The sequence below is a fragment of the Rhodamnia argentea genome, chromosome 7 (assembly GCF_020921035.1).
Source record: "Rhodamnia argentea isolate NSW1041297 chromosome 7, ASM2092103v1, whole genome shotgun sequence".
Taxonomy (NCBI): domain Eukaryota; kingdom Viridiplantae; phylum Streptophyta; class Magnoliopsida; order Myrtales; family Myrtaceae; genus Rhodamnia; species Rhodamnia argentea.
This window is the reverse complement of record NC_063156.1, coordinates 5,982,637-6,003,783: the sequence shown is the minus strand read 5'-3', so window position 1 is coordinate 6,003,783 and position 21,147 is coordinate 5,982,637. Positions and strand designations below refer to the sequence as shown.

The 21,147-nt window shown below is 37.2% G+C and overlaps 1 protein-coding gene and 1 long non-coding RNA gene across 11 annotated transcripts in view; one reads left to right on the top strand and one right to left on the bottom strand.

The window, feature by feature from the left end:
* LOC115754526 (two pore calcium channel protein 1) overlaps positions 1-21,147 on the bottom strand; it is a 34,874-nt gene that overhangs the window by 1,179 nt on the left and 12,548 nt on the right. The window contains exons 2-23 of one of the 10 annotated variants that reach the window (XM_048281845.1): positions 14,527-14,687; positions 13,518-13,661; positions 13,316-13,423; positions 12,666-12,761; positions 11,841-11,974; positions 11,394-11,454; positions 11,039-11,205; positions 10,342-10,447; positions 10,106-10,183; positions 9,331-9,392; positions 8,638-8,710; positions 8,066-8,131; positions 7,844-7,987; positions 6,938-6,995; positions 6,133-6,240; positions 4,516-4,579; positions 3,425-3,593; positions 2,724-2,788; positions 1,868-1,958; positions 1,689-1,775; positions 191-268; positions 37-68 (exon numbers count right to left, since the gene is read on the bottom strand). In XM_048281845.1, coding sequence (XP_048137802.1) covers positions 37-68; positions 191-268; positions 1,689-1,775; positions 1,868-1,958; positions 2,724-2,788; positions 3,425-3,593; positions 4,516-4,579; positions 6,133-6,240; positions 6,938-6,995; positions 7,844-7,987; positions 8,066-8,131; positions 8,638-8,710; positions 9,331-9,392; positions 10,106-10,183; positions 10,342-10,447; positions 11,039-11,205; positions 11,394-11,454; positions 11,841-11,974; positions 12,666-12,761; positions 13,316-13,423; positions 13,518-13,661; positions 14,527-14,649 — 2,114 coding nt within the window. In that variant the 5' untranslated portion in view covers positions 14,650-14,687. Of the gene's footprint in view, positions 1-36; positions 69-190; positions 269-1,688; positions 1,776-1,867; positions 1,959-2,723; positions 2,789-3,424; positions 3,594-4,515; positions 4,580-6,132; positions 6,241-6,937; positions 6,996-7,843; positions 7,988-8,065; positions 8,132-8,637; positions 8,711-9,330; positions 9,393-10,105; positions 10,184-10,341; positions 10,448-11,038; positions 11,206-11,393; positions 11,455-11,840; positions 11,975-12,665; positions 12,762-13,315; positions 13,424-13,517; positions 13,662-14,526; positions 14,700-18,364; positions 18,649-18,876; positions 18,988-19,433; positions 19,544-19,650; positions 19,683-19,819; positions 19,898-21,147 lie in introns of those variants that run through there. The other 9 variants (XM_030693569.2, XR_007199134.1, XM_048281843.1 and 6 more) reach the window with 9 other exon arrangements.
* LOC125315856 lies at positions 36-19,867 on the top strand. Its single transcript, XR_007199147.1, has 2 exons — positions 36-166; positions 19,782-19,867. It is a non-coding gene; the product is annotated as an uncharacterized LOC125315856 (long non-coding RNA).

Sequence of the window (21,147 nt, the reverse complement as noted above, 5' to 3'; positions counted from 1 at the left end):
ATAGGTATCACTAAATAGTGTCCAAAAAATACATACCCAACCGAAGGAGGTCGCCTGTCCCTTGTTTCCTATATAAAGGGGATCACATAGATTAATAGAAGCTTGATTCTAGTAATAACTGGCAATTGGACAATTTCGTGCTGACACTGACACATGTACCTAAAAAGTCTGAGTACTAGATAATACAAACCTTGTCCTGTCTCTCGCAGTTTTCTGATGATTCAAGATCCATTTCAGTAAAGAATGCTTCCAAGACAAAGGCGACAACCTGTAATCACATGGAAATAAAATGTGTGCTCTTCATTTAACAATTGCCACAGAACTCAAGGATACAGTTTTGACTGTCAGCTGGGTTTGCCTTTAAGTTCCGATGTATTTTTTTAAATGACTGAAGAATAAGAACATCATTATTTCATTGATGTGATCGTTTTTCACTTGTAATATCGTTTCAGTCAATCATTTGAAAACAAGCCGACTCATGAAGTTTCGAGTTCCAAAGAGGAGAGATCACAATAAATAAGAAGATGAGGATGCTTGACCCTACTGATTATTAACAGAATCTAGAAGAGTAAATAGAATTCCCAGCCTGACTGCCATATTTGGCGAAATCCTCTCGAAATTGCCCATGCCATTCATTTAACAAGCATGACTTGTTTAGATGTTATTAAACATCCATTTCACTAATCTGATGCATACTGCTTAATGATTGGCATACCATAGTACAGGGGAAAAGGATGCATCAAAGTAACGTAGATTAAGAGACTAGGAAGTAGGAAGTTAACATATTTCTAGTCAGGGCACCTTGTATAAATTGTCATTCCAGCTCAATTTGGATCTATCTTTAATGCAAGTATGAAGACTGATAAAAGACAATTAACATCTTCAGCAAGAAAAGGTACACGTGCCCAACAGCGGTTGAGGTAAAGGACCCTTCTCCAGCACTAGCATGCTTGAAGTGTACTCTTTGATGATTGGAAATACACTAGTGTAGAGGAAAAGATGCACTAAAGAATATAGAACCAATAGCCTAGGAAGTTAACACATTACCCAGTCACAGACTTGTTTAAATTGTCAAGACTCTCATCTCTAATACAAGTATGGAGACCGATAGAAGGCAATTAACATCTTCAGCAACTACGATACATGTGCCAACCATTTCCCACACAGCCTACAGTGCTTGAGGTAAAGGCCTCATTCTCCACCATTAATAGAGAAAAATTTCTATTCTCCATAGAGAATAGGAATATGATCTCCAACTTGCGAATGTGTCCCACTACACCACCACCTTGGAACTTGATAAGGGAAGAAGAAGTTCCTTGACATAAGCATATCACATTAGGTGGGTGAAGCTTAGATGGTATTGCTCGTGAAAGACTTTGCAGAGGCTTCCTCATGCTAGGATGAATGCATAATGGAGACTGCTTAGTCTAAGCAAGTTAATGCAATACATCTGCAGCCGAAATAAGTCGTTTTGCATGCATGTCCAGCATATGGAATTTGATTCGATAAGAAGCATTTTAGCTGGCTTGCTTGTAGAAAACAGTGTCTTCTAAAAATTTTTACATGCCTTCTCTTCATTCTTCTTGCTCGTTAATTAATAGTCAACAGACTTTCTTCAAGAGGAAAATGCACTCCAGAATGTTAAAATACTCAATAATATGTCCCAGTGAATATCAGATAAAACTCACCAAATTCAAGAGCAGTAGAACAGTTATTAAGTAGAAGCTGATGAAATATATGAGGGTCCAAGAGGTCCCTGTTAGCACCTTGTAGCTCTGGAACGTGGCAAGACGGAGTAATACATAAGACATTGTCTCATTAGGAACAAAACATGATATATCAGATAGTATGTAGTGACTGTTAGCACCTGCATCCAGGCTTGCCAGTTGCCCATGACTAACAAATTGAAAAGTGTCACCATTCCATTCGGATAGTCATTAAAATTGAAAAGCAAATAGCTAATTAGTGTCAAGAAAAAGTGATCCAAATAACAAAATCTTCCACCAACTAGCACAAAGTAGAACTTGAGAATTATTTGATGAAACTATCTACAAGATGAATACGAATTGGGTTGTTAGAAATACTCTCAAACTATGACATGTACAAGTTTTTTTTTCCTTCATGTAAAAGAAACTCACCCCAAAAGGGTTAAAGATGATATTAAAGTCTAGAAGGCAATCATTTTAACGAATTTTCTTTGTTTACATAATAAAGGATAAAGAATTTAGTTCCAAATAGTTTCCTTTAATACATAAAGCTATGATTTTTTATGCAATAAAAAAGTTCGCCCCAAAAGGTTGAAAGATGATATTAAAGTCTAAAGGCATTCATTTTGATGAATTTGCATTTTCTAATAATTATGGATAACGAATTTAGCTCCAAGTAGTTCCTTTTGAATCCTTAATACATAAAGCTATGATTCTATCGATTGACTGTTCCTCATTTCTTGGCTTTTTTTTTTCCCTCGAAATCTTAATTGACTCTTATTTATAGAGGATGCTCATTGATTGAAAATCAGCTACAGTTTTCTAACTGAAACACATAGTGCATTTTCACCTTTTTGGTATTATTGCAGCCCTTTACGGCCGTCGTTTAAAAGAGGTAGAAGAAACATAGTTATTTCTTTTGGGTGGAGCCAGGGACTAGGGAGGGAGGGGGTGCATTTTACAAAGATTTTCAGGGTAACTTAAAAGCGAGGAAGAACAAAACAATACAAAGGATACTTATCAGCAGCAAGATCAGTTTCTTCCAATTTGGAGTTACCAGCATTGACCATCCCACCGAAGATCTACAGAAAAGAAGTTCAAAAACAGTTAAAGCTGAATTAATTTTATTTTTTTAGGGGTCAGAAAAGCTTAATTAACTTGGGAAGATGGGCATACGTTTAAGGAAGACATGATATGTCATCCTCAGTAAATTCAACTTATGACAAAAGGAACATCTAAAGATGTCATTCTCAGAAAATTCAGCTGATAATGCTGAAAAGAGCTGTAAGGTTCCTACCAATTATCATCATCCTTATTTGATATTTAAGAGTGGTAGACATGTGGTCATTTCGCTTCAGCTAACAGAGTAGCAGAGTCTTCCTTTTTCCCTTTTAAAGATAGGAATGCGAGTTTGATGAAAATATACACATAAAATTTGTTGATTAGAAATGCTTGCTCCAAACTATTTAAACTCAACATGGGAGGAGTTGGTACTACGATATTTCATATTTCCTGTAGAAGAAAAGATAGTGGACCTAAAAAATAAGGTTGCTGATGAGAAGCAAGCATGCGGGAGCCACCCGATATTCTTCACCACAGAAAGATATGTAGGAGACAAACAACTGTTCGCAATTACAATGAGGAAAAGCAAAAATATCAACAGATGATCCACAGGACAATTCTTTCTTTGAGGACAAAAAGACGGGAGCATCTGATACCTGTTCTCCAAGAGAGCAATAAATGCACAGTACACAAAAGATGATTCCAAGGTAGGGCATCAAACTTGGTATGAGAGTCAAGAATGTAGCAACAAAAGCTCGGTAGCGTTTGACATGCATTAGCAGCCTTATCAATCTCAGCAATCTAGCAAGAAGAAGGTACCGAATCCTGTAACAAAGAAATGTGAAAAAATAAAAACTAGAATTTATCTTGAAGGCACAGAAGCTACATTACATACTTCAATATGAGGATAATGAATTTTTTTCTTTGGCAAACTCAAATAAGCAGTACACTCTTCATCATGCCAGAATAGCATTGAAGGAACCACCCCTGACAAATTATAGTTACTATATCATCCCCATCAACTTATGAGTCTGGAGGTACATTCTGCCCTAGTTTGTTGATTCAATGTATCCTAAATTACGTTAGCTGATCAGCTTTTAATCAAAGAAAGTTGACTGTAAACTGGACGCTATACATCATTATGATCACTCCCTCATTTTGCAACCTAGCGCAATAGTTGCAGTCAGGCTCAGGGTAACTTCAGTGGAATTGGTTGGTGGTTAGTAGGAACTTGGAAAGGAGTTTTCATTTTACCTCCTGTATGTCCAATTTTCTCCCTACATGTAGATTACATAATTCAAGAAAATCCAGAATTTTCCAGTCCGGTTACAATTCATTTATGAAGACAACCAAAAGGAGAAATGAGGAGTTGCTCCTATCTTTCAAAAATTTCAATGCGAGTCTCCCAGCCGTCCTACCTGAGCATATTTCGAGCACTTTACCTAGCGTACATACCTTCTAGTCATATCCAAGGGCCTACAGGTAATATCTCGCGTAAACTATTCTAACCCTTGGACCGTGTTTGCCATGGCCATGTGAACGGGCAAGGACCTCATTAACAATTGCTCATCTGCAACTAAAGTGATGTTCCTCTCCAGGACTTTCATGTCTAGATCTATTAGCAGTCTAAATAGTAAAGTTCTAACAACAGTGCACTTGCAACATCCCCCTCGTGGACCTACAGTATTCCAAACTGATACAAAGCGAAGAAAGTAATGGACATTTCAAAAACTTGTATTGTGCGCACCATTCTCCATTTGAAAGAAAGTCAAGTCCATTAGGAGCCACAAAGGTTATAGTTTCTCCAATGACTGAAAGCAGCAAGCATCAGTTCAGAAATACAGCAAAACTTTAGGAGTTTTAACATTTCTAGGATAAGGAAATATCCAGACATGATTATTCAACAGCTGACTTGTTATTAGCAGATATGCAAATTGTAGCAAATAATTATTAAACATAAACAACCTTGGACCTCAACTATGTTCAATGTCATACAATCAAGTATTTTACATGGAACATGTTAACAAACTCTCTCCAGACGCTCTCTAAGCTCTAAGCTATATTTTACGAGCTTTGAAAATGTAAAGGAATATGTGTTACATGTTCCAATGTCTTGTGACATGTGAAATTACTATACTTCACTCATTGTTTATGTCTTGAAAATATGTAATGTATGCATTACTCTCACCAAGTTCCCTTGGGGCACCCATTAGAAAGTCCCATCAAACATAAAGTAGAAAGAGGGTGAGCAGCTGCAACTCATTGCAATCACCAAATCGACAACCATTAATTTTACCATTTATGATAAGAAGTTGCTATCACTAACTTATTCAATGAATCATTTTAGGGATATGTGCACTAAAAGTCCTGAAACTTGTCACGAAAGTCTAATCGAGTCTTAAAACATTCAAAAAGTGCAATCTAGTCCTAAAACTTGTCACAAAAATGCAATAGAATCCTAAAACTTTAAAAAGATGCAATCAAGTCCTAAAATTTGTCAAATTGGTCCAATCAAGTCCTTCTGTTGTTGCACTTTTAGAAAGTTTTAGGAATCGATTTCAGTTTAGTGACCGGTCCAATCAAGTCCTTCTATTGTTGCACTTTTAGAAAGTTTTAGGACTCAATTTCAGTTTAGTGACAAGTTTAAGACTTGATTGCATATTTTGAAAGTTTTAAGACTCGATTACACTTTCGTGACAAGTTTTAGGACTTCCAATGCACTTATCCCATCAATTTAAGTCAAACTCCGATTGATCAAATACTCAATAGTTTCGTAAAAACAGTCCACCAATGTCTTTTATCATGACATATAAATTGGCCTATGGTGAAAATTTACTGTGTTTTAATGATAAGAATGTTGTCAACACTAACTTATTCTATGACATCGGCATTATTTGAAGTCTGTAATTTATTCGATGCCAGGGGTCAAATATTAGTCTCCATCAATCTCTTTTATTTGGTGATGCTTCATTTTATTTTACATTCAGCTGATCATGGACTTCCATTTTTTTATGTACAAACCTAATAAAATTATGGAGAAAATAATGCACTACCGAAAATGACTAAACAGAAATGCAATGCTTATGAAGAAGGCAATACGTTCAATAATCAAATGCATCACATGGGTATGAAGACCAGTTATATATATCTCGACCAAAACAAATTCCAGGTTCAAGAAAACAGATTATTTACTTTCAGAGAATGCAATGGGAAAAAAGACTAGCTACAATTGGGAAAATGTGTGCCATTATATCTTTGTATAGACTGCCACAGCATCATTGCATCAATTGCAAGTAAGTACATTTATAAGATACAGTTCATATGTGCTGAAAAATTACGATCTATCATTGTATGAAATATTCACCTATCACCCAGGTGATCAGAAAATCAAAGCGGTTTTGACCATCCCTCCAATAGTTTTCGAACCCAAATGAATAAACTTTCAAAGCCATCTCAAGTACATAGATCCAACCTGTGGGACAAATATCAATGACAACAGTATATTACAAGCCCTCTAAAAGAATCAGCCTAACTTCATAGGATATGACAATCAACTGACACAAAATCCAAGATTAACAAGTGCAAACATTATCTCATGTTCAAGACCTACAATAGTTGATGGGATCCAAAAATTGCCAACTAAATACCAGTGAAAAAAGGATATTGAGTAGCTCAAAAACAAGGGAAGTCACAGAATGAAAAGGCACTTAGACAAGTAGATGTACAATTGGAAACAATGACCACACAGCTGCTTTTAAGATTGCTGACAAATTGAATCTCACTACGGCATTATAAAGACATCTGATTCTGCTAGAAAGAGCATAATCAGACAGCAAGTCACTAAAAATGAGCACAAATTAACAAGAACTAAATCTTTTCAACAGTTTTGTGACAAAACAGCCACAACACTTGAAGATAATACAAGAAAATATCAGATCCATCCTCCTCGCTCAACATCTGTACACAGTTTGAACACAATGAAAGCACAATCAATAATATGCCAAATTACTTATAAGAGCCATTCCCCGTTCAAGCTGGTTCAAACTTAATAACTAAATTTTTACACTTGTAAGAAGCTATGTTATATTTATTACGGTCGTTTCCAATTCCAAATAGGAATTACAACTCATATACAGTGTACGACACAAGAATTCGCAGAATATACATACCAAAAACAAACTCCACCTCTTGCCACACTTTTTGGCCAGAGTTGTTTTCAATATCCAGCTGTAACACAACAACCCATTAGCTTCCTCAATATTCCAATAACTACCACAACAATGCCCCCTAAAGGGACTGAGATAAGTGAATTGTTTTGAGTCAAATGATGAAAGCGAAAATAGGAGTAATGATGCTAAGTGATACGTGGTAAGCAGAGTGACTTTTGACCTTGAATAGTGATAGGTCCAAGATAAGTCCTTTGTACAAGAAAACAAGTCCTATAGCACTTTGGTATAGAATGCAGAAAAGCTGGCTTGTTCTCCTACTTGAATCCATTTGGCGTGAAAATCCTTAAGTCAGCATCTGATTTATGTCGTACTTATTCAATTCAGAGTATGTTTTCACACCATTGACTGACATTGACTCATCCCAATATATAAGGAAGAGATCAACAATTCCAAGTTCTACAAGCCTGGGTTGATCCAGGCCTTTTACACAGGTTGTCCCTATCTAACAAATAGTCTCATATTTCTCAAGCCTGGATAAGCTTTTATGGACGACATCATCTGATAATCGGCATCCAAAAATTAAACAAAAAAGAAAGATATACTTTCAATATTCGATCACCGAGAGACGTGGACCAGACAATTATCACCTTATGAGTTGCTAAAGTAGTCATACTTGAGAGATTAGAGACAAGTGTGACAAGTCCAACAATTTGACCATCAATTGCATCTAGAGCTCACTTCGGCATTGAAGGCAATGACAAATAGAAAATTGTCCAATTGTAGCTCCATTTGCGTCACATGATCGACTAACCAATTAACTAAAATTATCATAACTGATCTTGTGCTTCACTATAGTGCCACATCTGGATTTGTAAAGCTTTAAGTTGATGAAGGTTCAAGCCGTACCGTTGTCTCAACAATCACCGCAATCAGATTCAGAATGAGAACAAACGATATGATATATCCAAATATTGGACTTTTCACAAAACCCTTCAACTTCTCAGAAAATGGAGAATGGTAGATCGATGGAAATTTCTCGAGCAGAGAAGGCTGCAAAATGGCATACAAATGGAAGTGAAACTCTGAAGCTTCATGCCTATGTTCAGATCAGCAAAAGAATCAACTCACAGCATCCTCCTTCTGGAATCTGAGGGCAATTGCATTGCAAAGATCAGCAAATTCATCCATGTTGATCTACAAAAGGAAAAGATGATGAAAAATTCTAAATAGAGCATTGACCAGATAACCGACCATGGGTAGATTATCTATTGTCTTGAAAATCAGTAATTGAAAACCCAAAAACACTAATTATTATGAGAATCAATCCTACTGCTTATAAAAGAAATAACAAATCCCTTCCAGTGTATAATGTGGTCAATGGAATGGGTGCATGTGCTTTTCATAATAAGCTGTTTTTTCTTCCTTTTGAGGAGCATAAAGGAAGCTAGTTAGCAATGCATGTGCATATTCTACACCAGTGAGATAGACTAAAACAGCATATATGAGATCCCATACACTCGTTAGGAAGAAGAAAAATGGAAGCAAGTATTAAAATTATAAAGAGCCTAATGAAAAGAATGCTGACGTTCCATATATTTGAAACCATACAACTAAAATTTGAAGAGACCATTAAACGAAAACGAAATTAATGGAAGAAATAGTACTACTATTAACCAAACAGTTAACCGATTTTTTGATACCTTGAAGTCACGACTATCATCCAGCTCATCAAAAATTAACTGAAATTCTTCTCTCGATATCTTTGGCAGTGTCCTGGGAGAACATTCACAAGACCAGCATCGAAGGTTAGGAAACATTTAGAAGAACCACTTTCCACGAGAAATAAGCGGCTATTATCTTCGCGCTGTAATGCACAGAAGCCCGTCTTAATGATAGGCAAGCTTGTTACCATAGGCAAGCTTGTTAGCCAGACATTAGTCAGAGTAAAAGTCAGAATGATCTGAGAGCAAATTAGTTCTTCTGAGATCCCGACAATCGGGCAAAGTTTAGTGTTAAAAGTCATAGTCTTTTCTTCATGCTATTGTTGCTTCCAGGCCCTAAGAAGATAGTAGGATCATTCTTTGCCATCATCAAATAGCTCTAATTCAAAGACAAACATTATATTTTCAAGATAATCTTACAGCAGCAATATCACATTCTTCTTTGTTTGGGATTTTTCTACTGGAACTATCTCTACTTCTTTAAAATTCAAGGGCGCTGATTAGAATGCCGTGACATTTTATTACGCAAACAATTCACCAAGCATGTTCTTGCATGTTTTCTGGCAGCTTTTACATATCTCATCAATGAATGCTTAACTTGACAGGAAATCATAAAAAGAAAACAAGAAACAATAGTTTGAGTCATCTTGCGAGTTGGATGCTTATATATACCTGTAGTCATTCAGTTCTTCAAGCAGGTGTATACACTGCTCTTTGTTGATATGCCCGTTGTTCTATTCATGCCAAAAAAGAGAAACTCATCAGAGACGAGTACATGCCCGCATAGATTAAGTATAAGACAAGCAAGTAAGAGAATAACCCAAATCACTCTAGGAAAACATAAGAAGAATCCCCTAAGCAGAAGCAACAGCAAAGCAAGATCAAGAGCTCCAATAATACATCATTACAGGCTATGTTTGCTTCTCACAGAGAGGAAAGAGAAAGAAGAAGAGAGGGCGAAGGGGATGAGAAAGAGAACATATACTTCGCCTCCATTATTCACCTTCGAGACATCCACATAATATTATATGTGTGGCTCGTAAGTGTGTCCAAGGACCATATTCGACCATTCGTGCACATCCAGACCTCTTAGGATAAATTTGCATCATCGGAATGTCTAACTGCTGCTCTTCTCATTAAATATCTGTATCGGATAAGTTCAGCATAGAAGTTGGGAACAGCAAAGGACACGTGAAATTCCATAAAGCAACCAAATAATTAGCAGGTGTTAATGTTTAGCTGTTTCTATTCCATGATTTTTGAGACCTCTACCATGAAAACTTCGAGTGCCATACCATAAACGAGAGAACAAAAACTAGCTGTCATGAATGACCGGCACAAGGAAATGCATGTTCTCTATAGATAATAGATAACAAAATGATAAGAAAAAGAAGTTCCTCACGAAAGACATGAGATACAGAGTATTTAAGAGAGGCAAATTACTTACATTATTATCTATGAGCTTAAAGGCTTTTCCTAACATGATTTCCCTCATTCGGTCCATCTCAGAAACTTGTTTTGCAAGCTAAAACAAATGAACTTAATGTCAATATTTTCCTCCGAATACAAAATAAACATTACAAGGAAAATTTCCCTAAGATAGAGTGAGATATTGAATAGACATATTTGCATGAGTTAATACCCCTTATTCACTGAAATAGCAGGGATACTGAGAAAATTTACCTGACTCTTGAAGCTGTCATACACAACAGCAAGGACCAAATTCGTGACAAAGTAAACCCCCAGCAGGATATACAGGACAAAGAAAAGGGAGTACCAACGTGAAACTCTGGAAGAAAAAACATATTGAAGTCAAGTAGCTGTATAACATGATGATATACAAATATAGGGGAAGCAAGGAAGTTGAAGCCAAACCCAAGACCTGGGTCCATGTAAGGATGGACCACAACTAGGCCAATCCCTTATTCCTTTATGATATGTAATCATCTAAAAAAAAAAAATGTTTGATCCAACTTTAAAACATTCTCAAATAATCACCATTCCCAAACAAAAGATTAAGGACATATTAATGCGCCAGCCATAGTCTGAAGAAATAAAGATAGAAACTCTAGGTTACCATAATAAAAGGATTTTAACTAAAGGCTAAAAACAGAATATCCAAACATAAAAAGAAGAAAGAGAAAGACAGAGGGACAGAGACAAAGGCAGAGGCAGAAGCAATGCCCCCAATTTGGAAAACAAGGAATTAAGCAAGCAGACAAAACAAAGCTGAAAGGCAAGCTATGTTGCAGTCACATCTTGGGAAGATATAATCCAAAAGTTTTGAGGGTAAAACCTATTTTTTCTCGAATGACTATAAAAGATCTTCTCTTGACAATCAACATGAGAAATTTAGAGCACTTACATCAATTTTACTTACTTATATGCTGATATCCATACATCTGGATTATTCGATGTGGTGAATAAAACAAACATCTTATATAAGGTGACACCATATGAGGTGAATTCAGTCTTTCCCTGTTCGGTATCTTCAAACATGACATATGCTACCCAACTGGAAAACAAAAGAAACAGAAGCAACAGAGCCTGCAGTTTTACCAGAATAACAGGAAAGTAAGCATAACAAAGTGTAAACATCATGTAACACAAAATATGTACTGGCATAAATAATGATACCTGCTAAAATGTAATAATCTATCACTCACTTTAATGAAACTCAATCGTGCAAGTGGAGCAATAGCAATTTAAATAAGCAAAAGAGGGATTAAACCAACCAAGATATTTAAGTAGGTCCCAAGCATGCCAGCCAGAACGAAGATGCTTCCTCGTAGTTCCCTATAATGATAAGGAAAGGTGAAATTTGAGAGCATGATGTGAAAAGTGTAGAGATGCAAAGCTGAAAAGGAAGACCTGCCCATATTTTACAATTCATCACAAATACTTCAGAATGGAAAAAACCCTCTCTACCTTCACCACGGTAAATAAGAAGAGGTATAATATCTAGACCATTAAGATGGAAAGTATGACCTCAACTATAGTGAGAGTGTGAAAGTATAACTCCAAAATGTAACTGGACTAAAAAATGACATCCTGTTTCAAAGCATTTTTTCCATTTGAAACTAATATGAAAAATAATCTGCCTAAGGTTTTTCATAATTAATACTAAAAGCATGTCAAGCTAGCTGGGTTAAAGGAAAATTGTGGAAATAGCTCAGACATACCTTATGTTCATGATGAAAAAGACAACTCTAACATAAGGTGCCGTTCTAAAAGGAAGATAGTCAAAGGCCACTGCAGGGGATAAGTAGAGGGCATATGCTAGTAAATCAGCGACCAAAAGCACTAGGCAAACAACCTGAAAAGTCAAGCCAAAAGTTAAAGTAACATTTGAATGTGTAAGCAGCAGAAGGAATTTCAATATGCAAGATTTTAATAGCCTATCGATATTGCAGAAAGCAACCCCAATTAAGAAAAGTTACTAACTGCATAAACAATGCAACTAAGAATAACTGCTTCCACTTACTATCATACAAGTGCATGATCACTGCAGGTAATATCATAAGTACAAGATATCTTCCCTTAGTTGGTGACTTCATGATGAGATACTATAGGTCTTAAAGAGATGGAAAATTTACAATAAGACTGAAGCCATCATTCTCCCATGTGCGAGACAATCAGAGATAGCACTTTCAAGCAGTTTCTTTTTTTATTTTATCAAACTGCTGATAATGCTTCCAGACAGAATACATTGCACATTGCCTTTCATGTGCCTAGGATACATTGCACATTGCCTTTCATGTGCCTATGAAATATCTGCTTGAAAGACAGCTCACAAGAGAAAGAGCCGTCCCTTATTACAACTTACGTGAAAAGAAATCACACAAGGAAACTGCTTTTCTCTCATGGTGCACCTTTGGTTCACTCATCTCAGTACTCGCACGGTCCATGTGTCCAAGGCTAATTAGAAACTCCAAAAAGCGAAGCAGCTCACAAGAAAATAATAATAATCATTAAAGAAATGGCTAGGCGAAAGCAAAGTTCTGTACCTTTATTTGGTTAAGAGGATTCCTTGAATAGATCCGAAACCCTTCATATGAAATGGGAAAGAATGTATGTATCATGAGTATGACAAGAGTTAAGCACTGCATGAGAAAGAATATCAATGAGCTCCACTCACACAACAATATCTCAAGCATTTCCTACCATAAGCGGGGTAGAATTCATACGATTTGCAAGATTACAAGCAGTCCCCAGTTTGATCAATCTAACATGATAGAAAATATAAAGGTCCTTACGGAAAAGACCATTACTTTTTTAAAAGGAAAAGGCTGCCTGAATACTTTACTACTGAGTGTCGAATTATAGGCAGCGGGGATAGGCACATCAACGAATGTTCATTCAAAGTATGACAAGCATTATGTGATTGTTTAATCAGATACATGCAAGGAAGGGCAGATGTATCTTGGACATCCTGAAAGATACTTTTTTCATGAAGTCTCAATTATAATGAAAAGAGGCTTTAAACAAACGCCTAGCAGAATTTAAAGATGAGCTTGCTGCCGCAAAGTGAAATTTGGTGAAAATCAATACGTGAAGCTCAAGAGGTATCAATAAGTGAACCACATGAGGCGTCATTGATATCACAAGAGTCATGAGTGAACTGGCACCAAATGTATCTTCACGATTTTTACAATACCTCATATATGAGAGATTCTACGCCCGTTAAGTATGGTAACTGTCCCAGAAAAAAGTATTCCCTCTCACTGCAAGCATCTGCAGAGTATTTGGCGCACCACAGAGGTTTCTGTGCAGGGGTTAAGAGTTAGTGCAGTAGCCTTGGCGACTTCTGGGGACCAGGGCCCTCTGCCAGTGAAGAAGAGACCAGAAAGCAGACTAACCTCAAGGAAGTTCAGCACTATTAAGGCAAAATAATTGAGAGACCAGATGATGTCAAATTTTGTGAAGAAGAAGTAAAATTTGACAGCACTTTCAAAATTTGACTGGTCAAGAATTTGAACTGGAAGACCAACACCATCTTCAGCCTGCAGTATGCATTTTCAATAAATAACACATGATTATTCAAAGAGAACATCAGCATTGATTATCCCAGCTGGAGGAACAAACTTATGGGTTCATTCCCCAATAGAAAGATAAGGAATAAGCAGCTGTCCTCATTAACATAGCTTACAAGCTCATAGTTCTTAGATGCAAACATGTCCGAAAGCACTAAAGCAGTGGGCTATGATACAAACAAAGAAATCGAAGCAGGGGGAGAGAGAAAACTCGAAAATGGCTGTTTACAAGCTTAAACCAACATTTTTTATTCTGAAAGATTACAAGCTCAAGCCAAGATTAGCCAAAAAGAACTCAAGATATCATATCCCCAAAACCTACTAATCAAACAAGAAACAACTAGGACTACTCCATATAATATGGCTTGAAAGGTCATGACTTCTCGTCGGTTGCTCTTCTATTTGTTCAGACACTCATTTCATTGTTCTGCTGCTAAATTATCGTGAACGAGATCAGGCCCCCGCAGCGAGACTTGTCACTTCCCTTCACGTAACCCAGTTCCAGTGAACTAAATGACTCGGTAGAAATTGCAAACTTCGGTCACCTCACGTCACAACTAATAACAGTGTAGCGTCGTCAGTTTGCGATAATCTCAATGGTAAAGAGATCGCGGCAAATGCGGTATCAGAAAGCCACCTCCGTCGGCCCAAAACAGGAAAACACGGTATAATCCACGATTGCGATTCTAAACAATGCAATGCAATACAATACACGCTCGTCTACTTCAAAAAAACAGAGGTGCTAAACCAACTCACGGGATGAAACCGAAGAAAACAAGAGATGAAGAGAAAGAGTTGGCGAAACAGTTGGTGCGAAGGGGGACGCGAGGCTCACCAGATCGACCAGAGCGGCTGCCTTCTGGTAAGGAGAGCCATAAGCGATGGCGTCGGAGCGGCGAAAGAAAGGATCTCTCCTCCGCGTGCCGCTGCTCTCCCCGTCGAGCAGAGGATCGTTCATGTCGCGAAGAGGAAGCCAAGACCGAAAAGCCACGCACAGAGAGAGAGAGAAGCTGGCGCGATCCGAGCTCCGCCGGTGACCGTTGCGGCGGGACGAGGACGAGGACGAGGACGAGGAGGGAAGAAGGAGCGCGGAGGAAGGAGATAAATGAACACGTGTCGAGCCCGTGTTCAGCGTTGAGAAAATTGATTCAGAAGCGACGAAGGAATTAAATATCAGAAAAATGAAGGTAGATCCAAAGAATTGGAAAATGCTGCTCCCGGATTTTGTAATGGGATTGGCCTGTATATTGTCTTCTTCCCTCGTATTTAAACGTTAATATCACGAAAAATTTAAAATCGATACTTGTAATAAATTTACTCTAAATAAATTTTTCGATCACAAAAAATCTCAAATAAGCACACATGTAATAAATTTATCCCAAACTAATTTTCTGCCATAAAAAATTTCAAACTAGTGTGTACCAATTTGATTTTTTTACTATTTGTTTGTTATTAATGTACCAACTTGAGATTATTTTGTGGTATTTACTCAATTTAATGGACACTAATGGAAGGTAAATTTGTCACAACTATACCAATTTGAAATTTTTTATTTTAATTTGAAGTAAATTTATCAAATTTTTTGTGATAAAAAATTAATTTGAGGTAAAATTATCATAAATGTATTAATTTAAAGTTTTTGGGATATTAACTCAAATTTAAATGGCTTAATGAAGATAGGTGTGCAGGATAAGATAGGATAAGAAATAATTATTAAGAATTATTTTTTTTTTTTTATGTTTTTGCCAAAATCGTTATTGCAGGAAAAAAAATATACTTTAAAAGATCTCTCTGTGTAAGAATGTTCTCGTCCTTCTTCGTTGGGCCCAGATTTGGATCGGATCTGGATCTGGAGCATTCCCTTGGTCCACACCACGCGCATCAATCATGCCAGACGTTACTTGTCTTCGGTACACAGATGGCATATGCTGATTATGGAAACATGACAACCAAAGACTTGGTCGGAATAAGGCAAAACGGCTCACTAAAAAGGTTCAAGAAAGGCAATATAAAACAAAGATTCGGTAATCATGATTTTCAAGGGGACGGGGGAAGAAAAGCTGTAGGAAATGGACATTTGGTGATTACGGTGAGATTCATAGTTAGCTTAAAAGTTAGGTCAAAAAGGGAAAGAGACGTGCATGTGAAGGTGTCTACCTCCTGTTTTTAGACATGTATGGATCAATCCCAGAATATAATGCTGTGTTTTTTTTTTTTTTTTTAAAGTTTTCTTTTAGTCTGTTTCGTGAGGGACGCCATTCTTTAAAGAGAAAAAGTAGAAAATAAGACAAATCGTATTCTGACGCGAAAAACTCTTTCAAAATCAGAAAGGGAAAAATCACGGTGCCGCACTGGAGAATCTCTTCGCAATCAATATCAGAGTTGCAAGTTTCAACGTTGCAATTCCAAAAGATACTGCTCCAATACATAACAAAGAGTTTAGAAAATACAATAGTTATTAAATTTTAATCCTACTTTTTTCTATCAAACTCTATAACTCCATCAATCTCCCATTTGGATGTAGATCTTCAAAACAGCTATAGGCTTTCATAGTCTTCGCTCATCTTTGTAATCCTTACAAACCTAGTGCGACGGCCCCTCATTACTAACCATGGCGGCCAATTAAGGCAATGGACAACCTCAATTTCTTAGTGGTGACAATTTTTGTTAATACATCGGCTAGATTTTCTGCCCCAAAAAATTTCTTCAATGATAATGTCACATCGTCTATCAGCTAATGAACATGATGATACATTAACTCAAATGTGTTTTGTCCTCGAAGGAAATATCGAATTCTTTGCAAGACAAACAGCATCACTTCCGACAAAATATAAAAGCAAAAAATTAGCACCACTGAAAAGAACACTGCTATCCTAATCCTTGCTTATCTCCTCTAGAAAATTTTTCAATCAAATCATCCCCTTAACAGTTTCAAAATGTAGCAATATACTCTACTTCACCTTCGATAGAAGTGGTGATTGCATTTTGAATAACGTCAAATCTCAAATCAATTTCACTGAATTTTCACAGATATAAAAAAAAAACAAAAACCCCTTTATGAAATTGAGGAAATTTTGTAGCTTCCAAGGCGCTCCGTCAAAATCAATACTTTTGAAAATCAATTCATTACTAATAAAGTGTACTCGACAAGTGTCGCAACTGGTTAAGGTAATAAATTGATAAAGCCCCACTTTACATTCCCGTGCCCTGGTAAGCTCACCGGAGACCTTTAAGGGGGTTGAAAAACTTTCTTGTTTACTATTTTCGGTTAGGTAAAGAATAGTGGCCCTGGCATTGTTAGCCCTTTCGAGGAATCCCGAGGTTGGATGTGGAATCCAATATTCGATCTAAGAACCAACATTGTTTAGTTGCCGACATTGAATTTAGAACCATGAACAGACCACCAATAATAAGTCGGAAGAAGGTGAGAATGACGTCAAGTCATCATGCACTGGCGACATGCGTGCTTGCAACCGCCGGGACATGGGCTCGATCCAACGGAAGTGAGCTAACTTTAAAGACGAGGGGGTTTTTTTCTTTTTTTTTTTCTGACCCGTGGCAAAAACACAATATATAAGATGGCGGGATGTCCTAGTACAAGTGCTAGTTCAGCGCCTGGCTCTTCATTGGACCGAATCACATGAAGAGAAGAGAAGTATGCGGAAAATCGAACTGTGACTAGTCGATTGTCCTGAAAATGATCAAGCAGATAAACAATCAAATGGTTTGTTTTACTTGTAAAATGCACTGAAAGAGAAACACCTGTTGTCCCCTTTATTTCCCACGAACCCTAGACTTCTCAGAAGAGTCCTTGACACATCTTACGAGTATGTCCACCATATACAGAACCGTGAGCACTATTTTAGGTCCTTATTCACACATGACCAGAAGAGGAAACAAAAATCAAACCGCAGTAAATGACACTGCTGCTGCTCCTCCTCCTCCTCTAAGACATCTGCATCGGAAAATTATCCAAAAAATTCTAAATTTATTATATTTTTATTAATTCAATCCTAAATATTTAATTTTATCAATTCAGTCACATCTTTTCACGTCTTGCAAAATGAATTTATCCGATTAATTTTGGCCAAAAATCGCTGACGTGAACAATTTTTAACGTTTGAATTTTTTATTATTTATTAGTTTTTCTTTATTAAATTTTCCTTCTTTACCTTTTTTTTTTCTTTTCTTCCCTATTTCCCTCTGTCGTTGGCTGACATAAGTCGCCAACCTCGGGCAAGGGCCTCCCCCTCGTCGGATCGGGCGAGGGTCCCTTTGGCCCCGAGCGAGATCGGCCCTCGCCAACTCAAGCTCAAGCGTCCTCACGCGACGAAGGTTGGCGAAGGGAAAAAGAAAAAAAAAGTGAAAGAGAAAAACAGAAGAAGAGAAACAATAATAAAATAATATAAAATCGAAAAAATCAAAATATTATTAAATTTTTGTCCACGTTAGCGCCAGACATTCACTCGGCTATTTCCAGCCAAGATCAGTCGGATGGACTCAATTGGAAAAACGTGAAAAAATTTTCGACTCAATTGACAAAATTAAAAGATTTAGGACTGAAATGACAAAAGTGTAATAGGTTTAAAACTTCTTGGAAAATTTTCCCCATATGCACTAAAGCACTTCGTACTATTTAAAATTAAAAAAAAATTCTCCTATGGCATGTTGAATAATGCGCAAAAAATCTAATCATTCCATCAGAAGTCGACAACTCGCGTTTCAAACCATAGGGTTGAAATTCGCGTCTGTACAATATTTACTCAGCAACACAAACGGGGAAAAGCAATCGTGCCAAAAAGAACGATATACATATGGTTCGAACCAGTTTATCTGCAAAATGGTCCATGTAACGCTGTCTGCTGTGACCAGTTAATCTCGAATCAGGGTCTTCAAAATCACGCCTACAACTAGCCAAAATGAAGACATAAATCTTCAAAATCACGCCTACATACAACTAGCCAAAATGAAAAAATAAAAAGTTAGGCTTGCTCCCGCACACCCTAAGAAAAGGCTAGTAGAAAGCTAGAGAACCTAGGTGGGCAAAAGGTGAATGAATAAGAAGAGAACAGTATGATGCAACTGACTCCCAGTTACAGAGCTGACAAGATCAAATTTCCAAACCGACTACCGCTAGCGGTGGCATCAATTTGACCGAACATTACCCAAAACATTTGATACGTACAAAGAAACCATTGACAACTCGTACATGCAACCATGAAACAACTAAAGCACTCAAGATTTTGCTGCCGTCCAGCTGAAGGCACTTCAGGGAGATGAAATACATCTTTCTAGTCTAACAACGTTAAAAGGCATAGGCATCAATATCCTAGGCCGCCCTCTATATATATTTTTTTTTTGGTAAGGAAGGCCGCCCTCTATATTTGTCACCATGCAAACCAAGGAGCCATCTAAAACTAATGAGATTAACATATGATGCAAAAACAAATGCAATTCTAGCAATGCAACCAGTAAACCCCATCAGAATGACAGCATTTAATACTGAACTTTGGTTGAGGGTAAGGACAACAGTGACAACTTCACGAAAACATCCATTGAGTATTGAATCTATCTATTCCCTTTAAGATACCAAAGTTATTTAAAATTGATAAAAACAGGTATTTGTCAGAAATTCAAGCGAATTTAACTTCCAGTTTTTGACTCTGCATTAATAGCAAACAGCATGGTGAACAATGCTTTAGAAAACAAAATGAGTCTGCAGGACTTGAAAATAAATTCTTACCTCAATGTTACATGATTAAGGTTGAGGACTAGTGCATTTTGCTTTGTCAAGCTCAGAGCTCAACATATGATGAAGCAGGACATCAACTCTCTGACTTCTTGTCTTCGAGCTGTATTAAACCAGGAAATGAAGCAAAGATAAGGCATCACACAATGATCTAAATCACTTATTAATCAGAAGATGGGTATCAGTAAATAGTGTCCAAACAGTACATACCCGACCGAACGAGGTCGCCTGCCCCTTGTTTCCTATATAAAGGGGATCACATCGATTAATAGAAGCAAGATTCTAGTAATAACTGGCAATTGGAGAATTTCATGCTGACATTGACACATATACCTAAAGAGTCGTCATAACCTTTTTCTGAGTACTAGATAATACAAACCTTGTCCTGTCCCTCGCCGTTTTCTGACGATTCAAGATCCATTTCAGTAAAGAATGCTTCCAAGACAAAGGCGACAACCTGTAATCACATGGAAATAAAAATGAGTACTCTTAATTTAACAATTGCCACAGAACCGAAGGATATAGTTTCAACCATCAGCGGGTTTGTTCTTCAAGTTCCGACGTATTTTTTCATATGACGGAAGAATAAGAACATCATAATTTCTTTGATCTAATCGTTTTTTGCTAGTAATACCATTTCAGTCAATCATTCCAAAACAAGCCAACTCATGAAGTTTTGACTTCCAAAGAGGAGAGGCAATCACAATAAGTAAGAAGATGAGAATGCTTGACCATGCTGATTATTAACAGAATCTAGAAGAGTAAATATAATTCCTAGACTGACTGCCATATCTGGCGAAATCCTCTCGAAATTTCTCATGCCATTAATTTACTGCAACACTAAAGCATTCTTGATTTCACTCTTTGGAGCGTGCTGCGTGAACTGCATCAAGGGAAAGCAGACCAAAACCTCCTGGAGAGGATCTAGAAATAGTATAAAGAGATGGGAACTGCTCCATACAGTAACCTATGAAGCATACTGCTTATTGATTGTATATACCATAGCATAGGGGAGAAAGATGCATCAAATTAATGTAGATCAAGAGTCTCTGAAGTTAACATTTTTCTAGTCAGGGCATCTTGTATATATTGTCTGGCTCAATTTGAATCTCTCCAATACAAGTATGGACACCACATAAAAATAACATCTTCAGCTACTGAGGTACATGTGCCCACCATTCCAACAATCTACAGCAGTTGGGGTAAAGGTCCCCACTCCAGCACTCACATGCATGAAGTGTACTTTGTGATGATTGGGATGCATTAAACAATATAGAATCAAGAGCCTAGGAAGTTAACTTATTACCACAGCCTTGTCTAAGTTGTCAATTGCACTCTATCTCTAACACAAGGATGGAAACCGATAAAAGGCAATTAACATATTCAGCAACTACGATACAAAGCCAACCATTTCCCACACAGCCCAGTGCTTGAGGTAAAGGTCTCATTCGCCAACAGTAATAGAGAAAAATTCTCTTGCCAATGTGTCACACTAGACCACTACCTTTGAACTTGATAAGAGAAGAAGAAGTTTCTTGACATAAGCATATTACGTTAGGTGGGCGAGGCTTAGATGGTATTGCTCGTGAAAGACTCTGCAGAGGCTTAGCTGAGCTCAACAATCACAAGGTTGTACAACCTCACGCTAGGATGAATGCAGAATAGATAATGCTTAGTCTAAGCAAGTTGATCCAATACATCTGCAGC